A 16,565-nucleotide genomic window follows, 5' to 3' on the forward strand; every position below is an offset into this window, starting at 1 on the left:
CTTCCTATACAAAATATAGGAAGAGGAATACAAGTACTTAGGATAGTTCATCCTTCATTACAACGCAAAGGAGAGCATTAGGTTTAAGGTCTTTGAGAATCTGTAGCCAGTGGATCAACAGGAAGTCCAGTGATTTTCAGCAACATTTTTTTTTAAGTTTCTATGTGGCGTTACTGTATCATGTTCTCCCTGTGTCTGTGTAGGTTTTCTCCAAATGATTTAGCTTTTTCTTCAATCCAAAGACATACATGTTAGGTAAATGGGTGATTATAAACTGGCCAGGTGTGAAAGTGAGCATTCTCTGCAATAGCTTTGCGACAGACTGGCAGCCTATCCAGGGCGTGCCTTGCCTTTCACTCTGTTAGCTGGGATAGGTTTCAACCTTCCCATGACCCTGGACAAGGAAAATTAATGAATGGAATCTTAGAGTCTACATAATTTTGTTTTGTGCTGTGCTGTGTAAAAGTTGAGTTTTTGTCCTGACACTTTTTGCTCTGGACAAGAGTGCAAAAAGTGAAGTGACATCGGTACAGTTACTTTGAGTTTAAGGTTACAGAGGAGCAGTTTATGCTTTGCACATGTGCATATTTTGATAGGGCTGAAATGGGCTAACTAGCAGGTGTTCCAGCCAACAGCCTAAATCTGACAGGGAAAAATGCTGGACTTTTGAAGTGGACGCAAGATTTTCTCTAAGTTATTGTAAGATCTTCACAATATGTAACGTGTTGAGGCGACTCCTGTTGTGGTCTGGCGCTATATATAAATAAAACTGAATTCAAAAATTGAAATATAATATAACTGAAATGAACCAAGCGCTGTACTGTATTATACACCAAGAGGTGATGTGTAAATTATTGATAAAAATTAACCACGATGTTGATGGTGTAACTAAAATACCCAACTCGATAAAAGTAAATTTGTTTGTAGTTTTGGAGCAGCATAAGACAGGATATGGTGACATAGGCTACCAAAAAGCAGTCATATGGCTCTGCCTGGGTATAGTGCTAAAAACAGTTTGGGACCTGAGAGCTGCTTTTGTGATAAGACGGAGAAGAACATTCCAGGGCACTCAGAGGAAGAATGGAGGCAGATCTTGCATTTGCTGTTTATGTGACTCCACTAAATACCAAACTGCAAGGCAGAGGTCTATTTGCACATGAATTGCATAGTCCTATGAAGGCTTTTATTAGAAGGTTGCAGTTTCTTTCAAGATAACTGGAGAGCTACATTTTTGCTCACATGCCACCTGTGAAGATATTTTTTTCTTTGGATTTACCTTTATCAGAACAAAAATTCTCAGTGATAAAGTTTAGCAAGAAAAATAAGAAACAGTAACAAAAAAAAAACTGCAGATGAGGTCATTAAATTACAAGCAAAATAGCAAAATAAGAAAAACTTCTTCGCAGGCTTGGAATCATTGTCCAGTTGTATTATCCAGTTTCTAACAAGTGATAATTTTCAAAGAGATGGCCTTACATTTGACTCTAGAATACTTTTTATATAGTGAAGCTCATGTCTGACTCGCTGACTGCAAGATGTCTGGGTCCTGCTCTATTTGGGTTTTCATCAAATGTGGCAGTGTGAATTATGGCAAAACATCTCCACTTTTGTCTCATTTGTCTAAAAGACATTGTTCCAGAACTCTTGTGGTTTGCTCAGATGCAGTTTTCCAAGGCTAAGCTGTGCTGCCATGATCATTAGGAGAGAAGAAGCGTTCTCTTGCAACTTTTCCAAACAAGTCAAGCTTGTTCTTTGTCTAATTGTACTGTCATGAACTTTAATATTTAACATGGTTACTTACATCTGTAGAATCTGAGAAGTAGCTCTTCAGTTATCTCCACTGCATAGTCAGACCTTGGGGTTAATTTCCAGCAACATTAAGTTCTGGGATGATTGGCAGCTGTCCTGAATGATTTCCACTTATGAATAATGTTTTTTGCTTTAGAGTGATCGATTTCAAATTGTACGGCAATGGCCTTCTAACGCTTCCCAAGCTGAGAGACAGCAACAATTGCTTTTCTAAGATCACTGCTGATGTCCTTCCCTCTTGGCATCATGTTAAGACACATCTGAACACTCCAGATCAGCAAACTGCCAAAACCTCTACTTTTATCGAAGTACTCACACTTGCTAATGATCATTTATTCAATGTGATCAGCAGCACCTGGGTGCTACGAACAGTTTTCGAGGATGCAATAAGGTTAGTACTTAGTTTTTCAAACACTTCTCTTGCATTTTGTTTTGTGTTAAATAAATAACGAGATAGTGTAATATCTAAATTGTTATTTTTTATCTGAGGTTTTGCTGAAATAAGACGTACAGAGAATGAGGTTTTTTTAAATTATGTTCTGATAGGTAAATTTTGACTCACATAGGATGTTTCATTTGGCAATGATAATGTTTTGAGCGTCATGCTCTTTGCTTCACTCCACTAACCATATTTGAAAAGTTCTTGCTCCAACACCGTGGGCAGTGGGGCTGATAATAAAACACTAATGTGAAGCAACATATTTGTTTACCATCTACAGCCTCTGCAACTAACAGGAGACGCAACTTGATATTCAATTAACTGTTCTAGTTTCAAACTTGAATATTTAGAAAAAAGGCCCAAAGTACTTTGACACTCTTATGAACAATTTCTGGTCCTTTTTACTTGACATGATTTGTTGTCCACATGCTCTTCCAAGTACTTTGCAGCTGTTCTCCAATTTTTGTCTTTCTCTTATTTTTGTGTGCAGTTCCCTTTTTTTATATACCCCTCTTCATTGTATACATTTCTCCTGTTTTATATTTATTCCTGATGTCTACTATTTATATTTTATTCTGGCAAGATAAACAAAGACTCGGGAGCAGAGATGGGCAGTAACGCGTTACAAGTAACGCAAGTTGCTTGATGCATAAAGTTAAAAGATTAAAATTAATCAAACGAAAAAGAGACTTTTTCGTTTGATTACATTTTATATGATGGATTATGTAGAATAAATAGAATTGGGTTGAAAGATCTATTGCTTTATTACCTATTCAGCTTGTAAATAATTAAAAAAAAAGTAACTAAGTAACTAATTACTTTTGAAAATAAGTAATCAGTAAAGTAATGGGATTACTTTTTTGGGACGTAATCAGTAATTAGTTACTGATTACTTTTTTCAAGTAACTTGACCAACACTGCTCGGGAGTACTACATACAGTATAGTACAGACTCCAATCATGTGAAAAACTAGGCACAGCCCATGATTCAACATCTTGTAGAACCACCTTTAGCAGCAATAATTTGAAAATTATTGTGGAATATTTTTTGGCCCTTCTTCTTTATAACACTGTTTAGTTTATTGAGGTTTGCAGGCATTTGTTTATGCATAGCACCCTAAAGGCCCTGCCACAGCATTTCAATCAGTTCGAGGTCTGGACTTGATGATAATTACTCAAATGCACTTGATTAGCACCACCTAGCTGCTGCTTACCCTCTTAATTTCTATAGAAGCATTAAAAGTGTACTTAGTTTTTAAAATGACTTCAAGGAGTCCTGTCTTTTTCATATGACTGTATGTTCAGACAGTTTGTGCAGCTTAAAAAAGCTATCCTTTTGACTTGTATTGTCGGTGCACCACATGGAAATAAGGTCACTGATTATTTAGATTTGTAAAAGGCAATAGGAGAGGAGATTACATAAAGATAAAGGTTGGTATTATAATAATTTTAGACATTCTGACATTTGTAGTAAGTGTATGCCCTTCAGTGAGCTGCCATGGCAAAAGGTTTCAAAGTTAGCTGCACAAAATTATTACTACTATTAAATCTGACTTTTAGCTCTTAACATACCCTTACCAGTGACATGCGGTTCATTCATCTCAGTTTAATAATTAATAATCTCCAGTTTAAAAAAGAAAAAAAAATGAGTCAAACAACTGACTTGACAATATTTTGGATGAGTTCTCTCTTTCTTTTCTTTTTTGCAGTCTGACAGAGGACTTTGCTGCACATTCAGCATTTCATGTGGAGCTAAATGAGCAGATTTGACAGACCCCTGGTTTTCTGTGACTCAAAGCAGGTTCTTGACAGTACAGTCTTCTCTGTTTGTACCAGCATGTTCGGCTCTTACTTCAAAGGTTGAAAGACCTCAGTATCATAGCAACTCACAAAAGATGCAAGTCAGTGAGGCAGGAGTGCAGGGATAGGTGGTATGTATTAGGAAAAACAACTCTCTTTGCATCATTTATAGTCATGGGATTGGCAGCTGATTTCTTCAAGTCAGCTTCTACTTGATACCTTTGGAGCTGTATTATTTAAATATCCGATTAAACACCAACTTTTATTTACATTTTTCCTCTCTTACTGTGAAAGAGGAAGAAGAGGGGTCACTTATGTCTTACTTTTGATTAATTAGTGATTACAGTTGTACTTTATTGTAGGATGCATGCTTGAGACAACAGAGAGCAAGGTGCAATTATCTTACTGTGTTTCTTACAAGTTGCTTGTTGTTAATGATTTATTTGCGGTCCAGCAAAATCATTGTTATTCTGAATTATTCCTATATTTGTAAAAGTGCCCTGCCCCACCACTTATTGAGCCTTGCTCTCGTTAAAAGTCCATTTAAATGTAAATAAACTTTTGCTGTGCAAACATTTTGCATATACTCAATGTACACATTCAGCAAGAACAGGATGTGTTAGTTTGTATTGTCTACATGGTGCATGGTGTATGTGTAAAAGAATCTTTGTCAAACTGTCTCACCAGATACGCTCAGATATATCAGATAAGGTGTCAGACGTGTGTGCGTTTTGCTAACTGAGCACAGTGCAGCAGACAACACAGATATATTTGCATCCTTGAAAACCACTCTTGCCTAAGGTACGTATGTTTAAAGTACAGACATTAATTGACTATTTACCATTTTTAGGACCTTTGAAAAACAATCACAAGCTCTTATATGCTTTCAGCTGTCTGGTTTGCTTGTTATTTCACAGCATACCTCTGATGGAGCTGCTGGCTGACCATGGGGGAATGGTGTTTCGTCTCTGGTAGAAAAGGATGTAAGCGCCCCTTGTGCACACTTCCTCGTCTTGCACCAGGTCTACGCTGCTGTCGTCGTAGCTATACCACTGACCATCCACTGAATTCCTACAGTAAGCTGGAATAAAAAACAGACAACAACAATAAATAATGTTTTTCTCGCACAGTTGTTATCAGAAAACTGCATGCAATATTGAGATGAACTCATTTTTCCCCTAAGATGCATTGCCTTGGGAGGTCCATAGCACATAACCTCTTTGCTGCCTGTAAATACAGTGTACATAGAATAGCTTCACATTTAAATGTGAGTTGTATTTTCCTTCACTGCAGAGACTGTTGATAATGTATGTTTCTCAGCTTGTTAAAGCAGCAAGACAGAATACATCAAGGACCGCTCCTGGACACATGGAGCTGCTCTCCAGCTACAGTTTCTTGTTGTTCAGGTGCTATTTTGATTTATTTTAAAAATGTGTTTAGAGATGCTGCTATTTTTTTTTTCATTCCAGTAAAATAAGATCAATTTTATTTATTTTTCTTAGTTAAATGAGGGACACCACCACAGATTGTGTTATTGTGCATGACACAATTGTGCATAACACTGTTGGGCTCTCAGGTAAAAGAACCAGGACAGGATGCAAATGTAAAGCGGTAGCTGCCATGGTGAAGACCTGCTTTCTCCTAATCTCTAGTTGTCACTTCTATTTCTGCAAATTAGGTACGAGTCTTGAATTTTATTATTCTATTTCAAATGTAAATTTGATTTATTTCAGAGCCCGCCATATTGAATGGTGTGTATGTAATGTTTTGTATTGATTGTAATGAAATTGTGCATGACAGTTATTTACATTTTTAATGAAAATAAAGATTAAAAATAAATAACTAAAAAGTTGTCCTGCTAAGGATATAGGACAACTTCACTGTATTGAGGAGCCAATGGGTGGGGCTTTATACCATAAAATCTTGGACAACCTCCTTTCCTCAACCAGAAAACTGAAGATATGCTAGAACACCTGTCCACGGCCTAACAATGACCCAAAACATAATGCCCAGGTAACAAAGAAGCATATCAGGGTCATGTAGATCCCTAGCCAGACCTCAGTCCTGTAGAAAATCTATGAAGTGAGCTGAAGCTTCGAGTTGCAAAGCAGCAGCCAAGAAACCTAAAGGATTTGGACAATTCTGCGAAGAGGAGCGGAACAAAATCCTTCATCCGATGTGTGCAAACCTGGTGACCATCTACAAGAAATGTCTTATCGCTGAGTTTGATAACAAGGGTTTCTCCATCAAGTACTAAGTCATGGTTTGCTTGGGGATTAAATGCACATTTAAATCAATGACATGCAAATCAATTTAGGTGCTTGTGCAATGTACATTGTGATTTTTTTCTTCTTTTGATGGTATTCAGTCTCTAGTTAAAATGAAACACTGAAGACTTTATTTTGTTGTCAGTGAGCAAACTTACAAATTCAGCAGGGGAATTAAGGAATTATTTTTTCCCCGACTGTACATAAACTAGACATAGACTGTACATGATGTTATTTTACTAATGGGGAGCCACAAATTAATAAAATAACATCATTCTTATCAGACACACGTACTTTGATAATCCTCCACATACTGACAGTCTAAATGGCAGCCTGGGCAGTACCTGAAACTGGAAATCCATCCCACATTTAGGGACTCACTTAGCTACTTGCAATTACTGTGCACAGGACTATTGGGATGAACCACAGTTCACTGAGCTGAGGACAGTAGAGACCCAGACTGCTGGAGGGTTGTATCGAAACATTTTATTTAAAATTAAAACACTAAGCAGCACAGAGCAGTTTACTCTGCTGAGGTACTGAGTATGACAGGTGGGCATAGGATTTCTCAAAACTGATTGGTCAAAAACATCTGCCAAAGAAGACGGGATAACTCAGTGTTGCATGTTATTTGTCATTGATAGATCTGAACTGTCATTTGAAATGAAAAATGGTCTTCCTTGTGGACTTAGCATTCTAGCTAAATCTAGTCCCTGTTGTAATACACACACACACACACAAACACACACACACACGCACGCACGCACGCACGCACGCGCGCGCGCACACACACACACACACACACACACACACACACACACACACACACAGACTAATTTTCATATCTTAGTGAGAACATCTAATTGACATAATGCTTTCCCTAGCCACTTACCCTAACCATCAAAAATGAATGCCCTCAGCCTAAACCTAACCTAATTGTAACCCTGACACTAAAACCACATTTGGAGCCTCAAAAATTCCTTCAAACTCGTGGGAATGAGCATTTTGTTGGTCCCCACAAGTATAGTGGCATGCCAATTTTCTGTCCTCACAAAGATACCTAAACATGTACACACACACACACACACGTGCACGTACACACACACACACACACTTTGTATATATCCATATTATGCAGTAACTTCATTTGTGTGGATGTGCCAACTGCATGACAGAAGAGTGTGTATGAAAAGCAATAAGAAGACGTCATTGTTGCATACCAGTATAATGTCCTCCGTGCATTCCTCCGTGATGGTTACACACAGCATAAAGATCATACAGGAATTCATGAGGAAGCATCATGTCAGCAGCTTGGTGTGGCTGGCCTGAGTGCTGTTTCCAGGAAGGTGGTGATGGCCCCATATTGAGGTTCTTCATGCTCTGGCTTCGCTTCACTACATGCGGTGCCATGTCCAGACCAGTTAGAGGGAAACGCACGAGTGTTGACAGCTTGTTCCTTCGCTCTCCAACCTGTTTCAAAAATCATTATTCATGCATACAGTCCATACACACCATTATGTTTGCACATTTTTGTACTTTAAATACTTAGAAATACTTTTTTTCTTTTGCATTTCTCAATAGTAATGTGCCAATTACTATTTTTGCCTATTGGCAAAGGCTTGACTGATTCTATATCCACTCTTTTGCTGTGACAGGAACAGCAGGGACCCTATCAAGAGAAATGTATGACTAATTGATTTACAAAGCATTGTATTGATTATAGTTACAATGGAAAACAAAATGTTCATTTCCTTAAAGATGTGTTGTGTCTAGAAAGTGATTTGAGGGCACCTGCAGCAAGCAGTATGAAGTTCACAGGGCATACACCAGTGTACCCAGTACAATGGCTCAACAATCACCTTTCAACATGAGAGTGACGAAAAGCATTCAAGCAAGAAAATGCTCGAGTAGCTTTACAATAAGTTTTGACTGATCTGAGTGGCGTAGTAATAGAATTTCTCAACATAACAACTGACACATGCGAGCCTGACAGAAAGAATGTGAGTCTGAACACAATTTTAAGAGATTTCAGCTTCGGGTATGTAATTTATTTGAAAATTTTAAAACATAAATATTTTTGTTTCTCTGTTATTTTAGAGTCTTTACCTTACAATATAAAGCACCTTGAGGTAACAGTTGTTGTGATTTGGGGCCAGGAGATTTTTGAAAGTAAAGTCAGTATTTTTAATGACCAGGTCTGTCACCTGATCTCACTGAGCAGTGGCTGAAGACAAAGTTAAAAACAGAACAGCTCATGAGCAAACAACTGGAATCAACTGCAGTAGAAGCTAGACCTACATTTAGATTCACAAAGCTCTACAACAACAACTGAATATGCAGGCAAATATTACTCTGTTAGGAATCTGAACATCTACAAAAAGATTCAAAAGTAAAACTAGCAAATAGCTGCCAAATGAATTAAACGGCAAATAAATAAAGACAAAGTATTTGCATATGTCAAAGAAACATAAATGCAACTGGAAATATGAATTCTGCTTTTACTTACTGTCAGTTTTATTCCAGAGGCTCTTTAGAAGTAACCAGAATCAGAAAAAAAAGTTTTAGGTCAGTAAAAGAAGTGCCCAGCAGTTTTCTCTTACATGATTGTGATTCAGTATGGATCTTTTATTCAAATCACTTTTTAGTATAGAAGCTCTCCTACTGAGATTGGATCCTTATCATGATGGAAGGCCCTGCATAACCCCTAACCTTAGAATTTGTGATGTGCAGATTACTGGCTCTGGTCTCTGATGCTAAGCTGGTGCTTGGTACAGATTTTGACAGACTGACTGACTGAATTCTAATGCAGAGAGAAAAGGTGTGTCAGCCGGGAACTCCAAAATCAGGACCTGATACTAGAGTTTTTGAAGAAAGGGTCTCATGTAGTGAGGTGATCAGTAGGGCTTAACTCATGGGGCCTTCCCTCTTTCTGCTTCTTTCTTTCCAAGCAAAGTGTAAAAGACTGAAGTCTGACTTTTTGTCCTTGGCTCTGGACAAGAGCTGTGGTGCCTGCGACACAGCCCACATATACTACTTCCCTTTGTACGTGGAATAGCGAAAGAGTTTGAAATTGAGCAGCACAATAGGAAGTGATTTGTTCATGGAGGCAAGTACATGCTTTGATAGAAAATGGGACACACTGACAGGTGTTAGAACTGATGTTTGTCCAAATCTGACATGGAAAAATGTTGGACTTTTGAAGTGGACGAAGGATAAAGTGAGTGAAATTAACCCACAACTAAAATTGGTATTTTGGCATTGCATTATACATTAACAGGTGCTGTGTAAGTCAGAGCAAAATAATTAACCATGTTGTTGATCTCATAACTAAGAGTTTATTGGGGAGTATATATTATACAGGTGTCAGGGGGATCAACCTGAGCAAAGTGCTAAAAAGAGTGTGCAGCCTGACAGCAAAAATTCAACAATTTTGTGAGAAGAAAGGCAAGGACATCCAGAACTGTCAGATGCATAATGGAAAGCTGATGCTGCGTTTACTGTTGATGTGACTGTCCTTCATGTTTCCTCAGCTTTAAAGCACTTGTTCAGGCCAAAAAGAGACTAGATCTCTTTCACTGAACAAGAAGAAAGAACTGAAAAACGTCACATGAACTCATGAAACTACAAGTAAAATAGCAGTACAATATATTCTATAAAGTAAAATAAAGTTTAGGGTATTTGAAATTTAGCAAAAACACGCACATTTTGCTCACAGTTGTTTTTGAGAATATTGATTAAATTGATAAATTGTCTTAAAATATTGGTGTTTTTAACTACACCTGTTTTACATTTTCATTGTTCAATTGTAACATCTGCTCTCATCAGCAGCAGTTTATAAGGACACAAGATTAATATTGAGCATAAATGAGTCCAGCTTATTGGTGCAGCCCCCCACAGCAGTCCCAGTTTCTCAACATTCAACACTTGTTCCAGGTAAGACCCGTAATGACTAAGAGGAATTATTATGTTCATCAAGGCAGTATTAAGCACTAATGTAAAATATTACAGCACTACACTCCCAGGAGTGTGCGGAGCAATTGTACAGATTAAGTGAAAAGAAAAATCCCATCACTACATAACTTCTTACATCTATTTAAAAAATTATTAATTGCATGAATATAGGAAAAGTTCTTGTCTGTCACTGAACTGTGTCATTGTATTCTAATGAAACCTAAACTTCATTGCTGAAAGCATTTATTAAGCTTTCACCTTTATGTGAAAAAGAAGTAGGTCTTGAAAAGTGTTTGACTTCTACCTGCGCCTGTTTGGGTAAAGTGTCTACACAGTATGTTAAATTTTAAATTTCATATCCTGAGAATCGAGGAACAAAAAGGATCCTTCAGTTTAACCTTTGTTGTGAATTTTGTGTCCACCACGGAGGACATAAATGAATAGGCTGGGTCTCAGGAGCATATTGGCACATATGGAGTGAAAGGATCTTCAGGGATGTTCATGTTTTTTGGCATTAATGCTATACGCAGTATGTGGCCCATAGGGAAAATTAATTTGGCTTCTGGAGAAAAAATAGGCATTATAAAATTGATTTATCAGTCATTTCTGTGTGTTAGGATATGTTATTTAATGTGGCAAAAATGTTTTTATGTTTTTAAGCTCCCATCAGCTTGGCATGTGTTTGCAAATGTAAGTGAAAATTGAAGAACTATTGTAAACTCTCTGTTAAAAGATTCTTTGTTTGTTTGTTTATTAAATTTGAAGTTTCCTAAAACCATTAGTTGTGTCATTGTGACTTAAACCTGTCCTGGTCAGGGCCAGGGCCAAAAACAAAGTGATGGCTTAAATGAGACCAGATTAGTTAAGTAAAGGTTAACAAATGCTACCATTTTGTTAACACAAACCAGTTTGGTCGAGTTTCTCCAAAACACAGGGAGCCTTTACAGATCAGGGGATATTGTTTGTTAGCTGTGCTGGAAAACAAGATGTTTTCCTAGTGTGGCAAAAGTTTAATTGTTATGCACGCTGGCAACATGTCCAAGCTTAAATATAGTAGTATTACTATGTTACTAAAAAGATTACCGTGAACCAATTACGAATAAAAGTTCATGTTATGACCTTACAGTGTTAGGCATAGCAAACATAGCTGCTGCAACAAAATACTGACAACTTACAATGTGTTCATTAAAACTCAGAGAAGCAAATATCTAAAGAAAAGGGCAGGGTTCACTTTTGAAACAAGGAACAAGAAGAACCAGGCATATGACGGGATACTAATGAGTCTCCTGTGAAAGCAGCTGCTAAGGGTTTGTGTCAAGGGTTTTTCAAATGTTTATTTACAGGGAGACGCACAAACGAAGTCAAAACCTAATTTCTATCTGTAGTCCCTGAGCAAAAAACACTAGTGATGGGTCAGTTATGGCAAAAAGGCAAGGTTTAACCTGGTCATGGCAGGAGATTCAGTACAGCTGAAACTGGTGTGCATACAGAATGATCTCAGCTAGGGAAATTAGAAAGGACACTTGGTAACAATTTGGAGTGTAAATGACCTGCACACTCTAAAGCCTGTGCTGAATTACTATGAAATTGCAGTACGGAGATGGGTACCTCTTTGAGAGAGTACTGGGAAGCTACCATGTGAACAGATGGGAAAAAACATAATAATAAGAGATTCCACCAGACAGCAGAAAGGAGAAAGCAGCGTTCTAACTGATTATACCAGGTGTGGGGAAAAATATGGCCTGGCGTACATAGACAGTGAGAAAAATTCTAACCATGGCAGGCCTCTGTGAAGGAGCCATCCTAAAAGCATATATCTGTATATCTGAGGCTGAAAAAGCCTGTGGCTGATTACTAATTCTTCTTTCATCCACTCCCTTTATGTATCATCTGCCTCCATCTTACCCCATGCCTTCTGTAACACCAACCCTTTGCATGTCCTCCTTCAGTTTTCATTTGTTTTTTTCCTGCATTGATGTACAACATCAGAATGTTTCATAAAGAGTGGTTAGAAAGTACCAGCAATTAATTTGTGTGGCACATTTGCTTTCATCATAGTTGTTTTCACTTGCCTTCTTTCATGTTCTTCCTTCAGTAAACAGTCAGAATTCATAAAAACACCACTTTTTAACTTTTTGTGTTGCCATGGCTCTAAACAGAGTTTAGTTGAGGAAGAAAATGCATGGGTTTGAATCCTTTTTAACTTTCCAGACTGAGATCTCTCAGGTTATTAAAGAACTTCACGGTGGCAAGGTAATGGGGTGCGGGGGATTTACACCGATAATACGTGTTTGGAATAATGCATGAAGGCCAGAGAAAGGTGGGGTGTTGGTTTTAAAGAAGCAGGCTACGAGGCATGCTTCAATGATTGTGACATGGCGCTTGTCTATCTCACTAAAGAGGAAAGGGTGTTAGAAAGAAGCTTGCTGTGTATAGTTTTTTCAGGCTGTTGGGGATCTTTCAGTTTCTCTTTGGATATTGACTGCTTTTTCTCTCATTTTCATTCCAGTCCTTGCCTTTTGGTTTGTGTTTTAAGCCACTTAGCACTGACCTATGAATCATTCAAGCATAAAAGACCCGTTGCCACTGATTTTCAATCCATACCTCAGCCCGTTTCTCCCCGTTTCCCTTTCCTCAGAATGGTTTCTTGAAAGATGCTCTTTGACTGAGACCATTTTTGATTAGTCTTCGACGAACATTAGCTGGATCACCAGAAGGACTAGAGGCATCACTGCATCCATCCTTTTTTCTTAAGGACTTGACTTTCATGACTTACTGATAGCTTCTTTTTTGGGCTACTTAGGCCACTTTTGTCTTTTTTTCCCTTCCGCTTGTCCAGTTTCCTGCAGATCATGATGAGATATTCTTTAAGTTTTCAGCTAACAGCTCTTTAGGAATGACCTTGGTGCAAAAACACCCTGTCAAACTTTGTTATCTTTTGCATTTTTCATAGATTAAATTAAAGCAAAAGAAACAAATTGTGCTTGTTTGTGACAGCCTGGTAGTAACAAAGTGCTAAAAGATATGATATAAAATTGGTTCTTTGCTAAATTGTCTGCTATGTGTAGACATAAAACTGGTTTATGCCTTGAGTTAAGTGCCTTTTCATGCTTGAATGACACACAGGTCACTGTTAAGTGGCTTAACAACAACAACAACAAAAAGTCCTCTGAAGATGGTCAGGCACAAGGGATTTTCTGGGACTTTTATACTCTTGCAAAAATCAGTCCATATAATGCCAGTTTTATTCTCTCTAATATCCAATCCAACACTGGGCCATCAAGAGAAACTGTAAGCACAATAATGAGTTTATTAATTCGTAATTTGTAGTTGTTATGGCAAGTATTTTATCACAAACATGTTTTCACATACCCATCATCAATGTTCCCTCTAATTTTTCATGTGTCTGAGCGAACACACAAACTCCCTGAGCGGTCCCTTGGACCACTGTGAGCAACAGCAGACGTGTGCACTGTGGTCACGCCAACATCGAATCCATCCAAGTTACATGGTTTATTAAAATAATCAAATTACAGCATTTACATTTATGTTAGACTACTTTTAATTAACTGCTTTAGCCCACTTACAATGAAAATTAAAAAAAATCTTGTTCATGACCTGTGTAGCATGTTAACACAATTGGAAGTAAAAATAACTTGAACTCCAATTTTGCAAAATACAGTATATAATGACCAATGTTGGGCAATTAATTATATAGTTACTTCTTCAAAAAAGTAACTGAGTTTTGCAAACAAAGTTTTTTGCAGCTGTTTACCTAAAAATGCAGCCAAGGCGGATTTTTTTAAAATAAACATTTCAAACTATTTGCAGAACAATCAGGTGTTCTGCGTCAAATTTGATGCCACACAAATTATTTGTGCCACTCCAAAAATAATTTCTGTCCTCTATGAGATAAAGGAGAACAACAGGCTGATACCTGCAGGCCTGACAACAGCAGATGTATCACTCCTGTAACACCTGTAACATTCAGCAGTCGCCTCATTGTTCTGACACACACAACAAAACTATTGACTACACTACACACTAACTACACAAGATTTGCGCTAAACGTTCGCAAATCTCTCACATCTCAAAACACCGCCGTCACTCCTAAAACTTCCCCCCTTCCTAAACAACTAAATGCCATGTTGCCATATCATTTTTTGATTGGTGGACATGGTACTTTTTTCGACCAATAGGAAAGGGTGGGATTTTTGGTTTTGTTTTTGCTCACAGGCGGAGAGTGCTTTCGAGTGTTTTCCTTATAAAACGCCGTTTGTACCGTTTCTTCCCGCAGTAAATATAAACAACGATAGTATTCAGGAAGAAAACCAAACATTGCATATATTTTTATCATAACTCTGGTTTTACGTGGCCTATCAACACAATTTAAAAACTGGTATAAAGTCCACACTTTTTCCGTCAATTGTTCCGTCTGTCCTGCTCACATCTCCAATGGTTGTACACGTTGTCATTAACGTGGCTTCACTCCACATCAGCCACACCGCTTTGCTAGCTAAAACACCGGTGTCGGCACATAAGGACGCTGTCATAGCCTGTCAACCTTGATTAGCTGCGTATATACGAATGTGAATCGCATCATTGGCTGGACTATGGGATAAGGTGGCATCGTTCTAATCCCATACGGGAGCAGCCAGTCACTTACTGACTAACACTGCAAAACAGAATTGTTAAAGTTTTAATTTTAATTTCAATTCAGGTTAGATTTTTTTTGTGCGCAACGCAGATTTTCTGTGCGCAGAGACCGTGCCAGCAGTGTGCAATTGCACACGCACGCAGCTTAGAGGGAACATTGCCCATCATCCACAGAGAAACAATTCATTTTTACTCATTTTTATACTGAGCTGCTCTTTGACAGAGAGGTTGTCTTTTTCAATGACTGTTCACAAATGGCCCGTTCACAGAATTCATCTGGCTTTCCTTTCTTGCTTGCTGCAGTACTTTTGAAATCATTAAAGGTTACATTTCTTTTCACTCAAACTCATCTTTTCATTTAGTATTTCAGGAAACAAATTTGGCTTAACTGAGCCATAAAAATGATCTTCTCTTATCCTGATGAGTTCTCACAAACTGCTTTCTTGTTAAAGTAAATCCTTTAGACAGCTGTGGTTTCTTTATAAGACTGTTCATATAACTAGTTGTTAATTGGAAATTACGCATATACTCTTTTCCTGCAGCATTCAACAGACTTGTTGTTGTGTTTAGCTTCAGTTTTTTTGCACTGTTGTGTTAAATGTAGTTTGTATAATGTGTTTTAAATGAGACTAAACACAGTAAACTTTTGAATAATTATTTCAATCCATTTTACAAAAAAATCTTAAAGTTATTATTGTAAGTTGATGCTATTTGAAATCATGTTAATTTTAGTCATTTCAAAGGTGTTCATATATTCATATTTCTTGAATACTGTATCTGGCTCCTCTATAAATTGTCAAATTGTCTGTGTAGAGTCAAATAATAGTTCCTCAGGTGTTTGTTATTACCATCGACATCTTTTATTAAATAAATTATTTTGATGACTGTAGCAGTAATGTAATGATCAAGATGAAAGGTACTTGTCTTCACTTGAGACCACTTTGAAGCTGGCCTACCTGACGGAAGCGCTTGAGATGGAGGATCAGTATGTCTGGCAGAGTCCACAGGCTCATCTTCACCATACCCTGTTGCAGCTGCTTACAGTGGGGGCACTTCCAGGCATCATCTGGTGCAAGCTGGAATCAATATTTACATCAATTAGGTGCATAGTTACATAAATAAAGCAGGTGATATCAATCTATTTTTCATTTGCTTTTCCCAGATCAAAAGTAAAAGCTTGCCTGATTAATTTTTTCACGCGTTTAGTTTTGTCATAATGATGCCTGATTGCATGAAAGCTTTTTGAATTAAAGTCTTGTCCTTGTTCCACTTAAAGGTAGAACACTTTTCTTGCTTTCCTCGTCTTTGGTTTTTCATCTTCACAGAAGCACCTTAAGGCGCTTTGAAATCACTGTATAGACATAGGATAAATTGACTGGATTTGTATAGCACATTTCTCATCTTATTGACCACTCAAAGTGCTCTACTCATTCACAAAGCTCTTCATATAATGCTACAAAATACCCCCCAAACACACACATAGATGATAAATGATGAGCAGTTTTGAGGTACGTTTGACATGCAGACTAAAGGACCCATTGATAAAAAAAAGTACACCACCCCTCCAATTACCGATAAATCTATTCTACTGCCTTAGCCATGGTCACCTTAAATACACTTTCATTAGCGCAACATATTAAAATG

General features: G+C 37.7%; 1 protein-coding gene across 1 annotated transcript in view; it reads right to left on the reverse strand.

Moving 5' to 3' along the window:
* usp43a (ubiquitin specific peptidase 43a) overlaps window positions 1-16,565 on the reverse strand; it is a 123,341-nt gene that overhangs the window by 2,939 nt on the left and 103,837 nt on the right. The window contains exons 12-14 of the mRNA XM_063475356.1: window positions 15,878-15,997; window positions 7,535-7,784; window positions 4,970-5,128 (exon numbers count right to left, since the gene is read on the reverse strand). Coding sequence (XP_063331426.1) covers window positions 4,970-5,128; window positions 7,535-7,784; window positions 15,878-15,997 — 529 coding nt within the window. The remainder of the gene's footprint in view (window positions 1-4,969; window positions 5,129-7,534; window positions 7,785-15,877; window positions 15,998-16,565) is intronic.

The sequence above is a fragment of the Pelmatolapia mariae genome, linkage group LG6, assembly GCF_036321145.2.
Source record: "Pelmatolapia mariae isolate MD_Pm_ZW linkage group LG6, Pm_UMD_F_2, whole genome shotgun sequence".
NCBI lineage: Eukaryota > Metazoa > Chordata > Actinopteri > Cichliformes > Cichlidae > Pelmatolapia > Pelmatolapia mariae.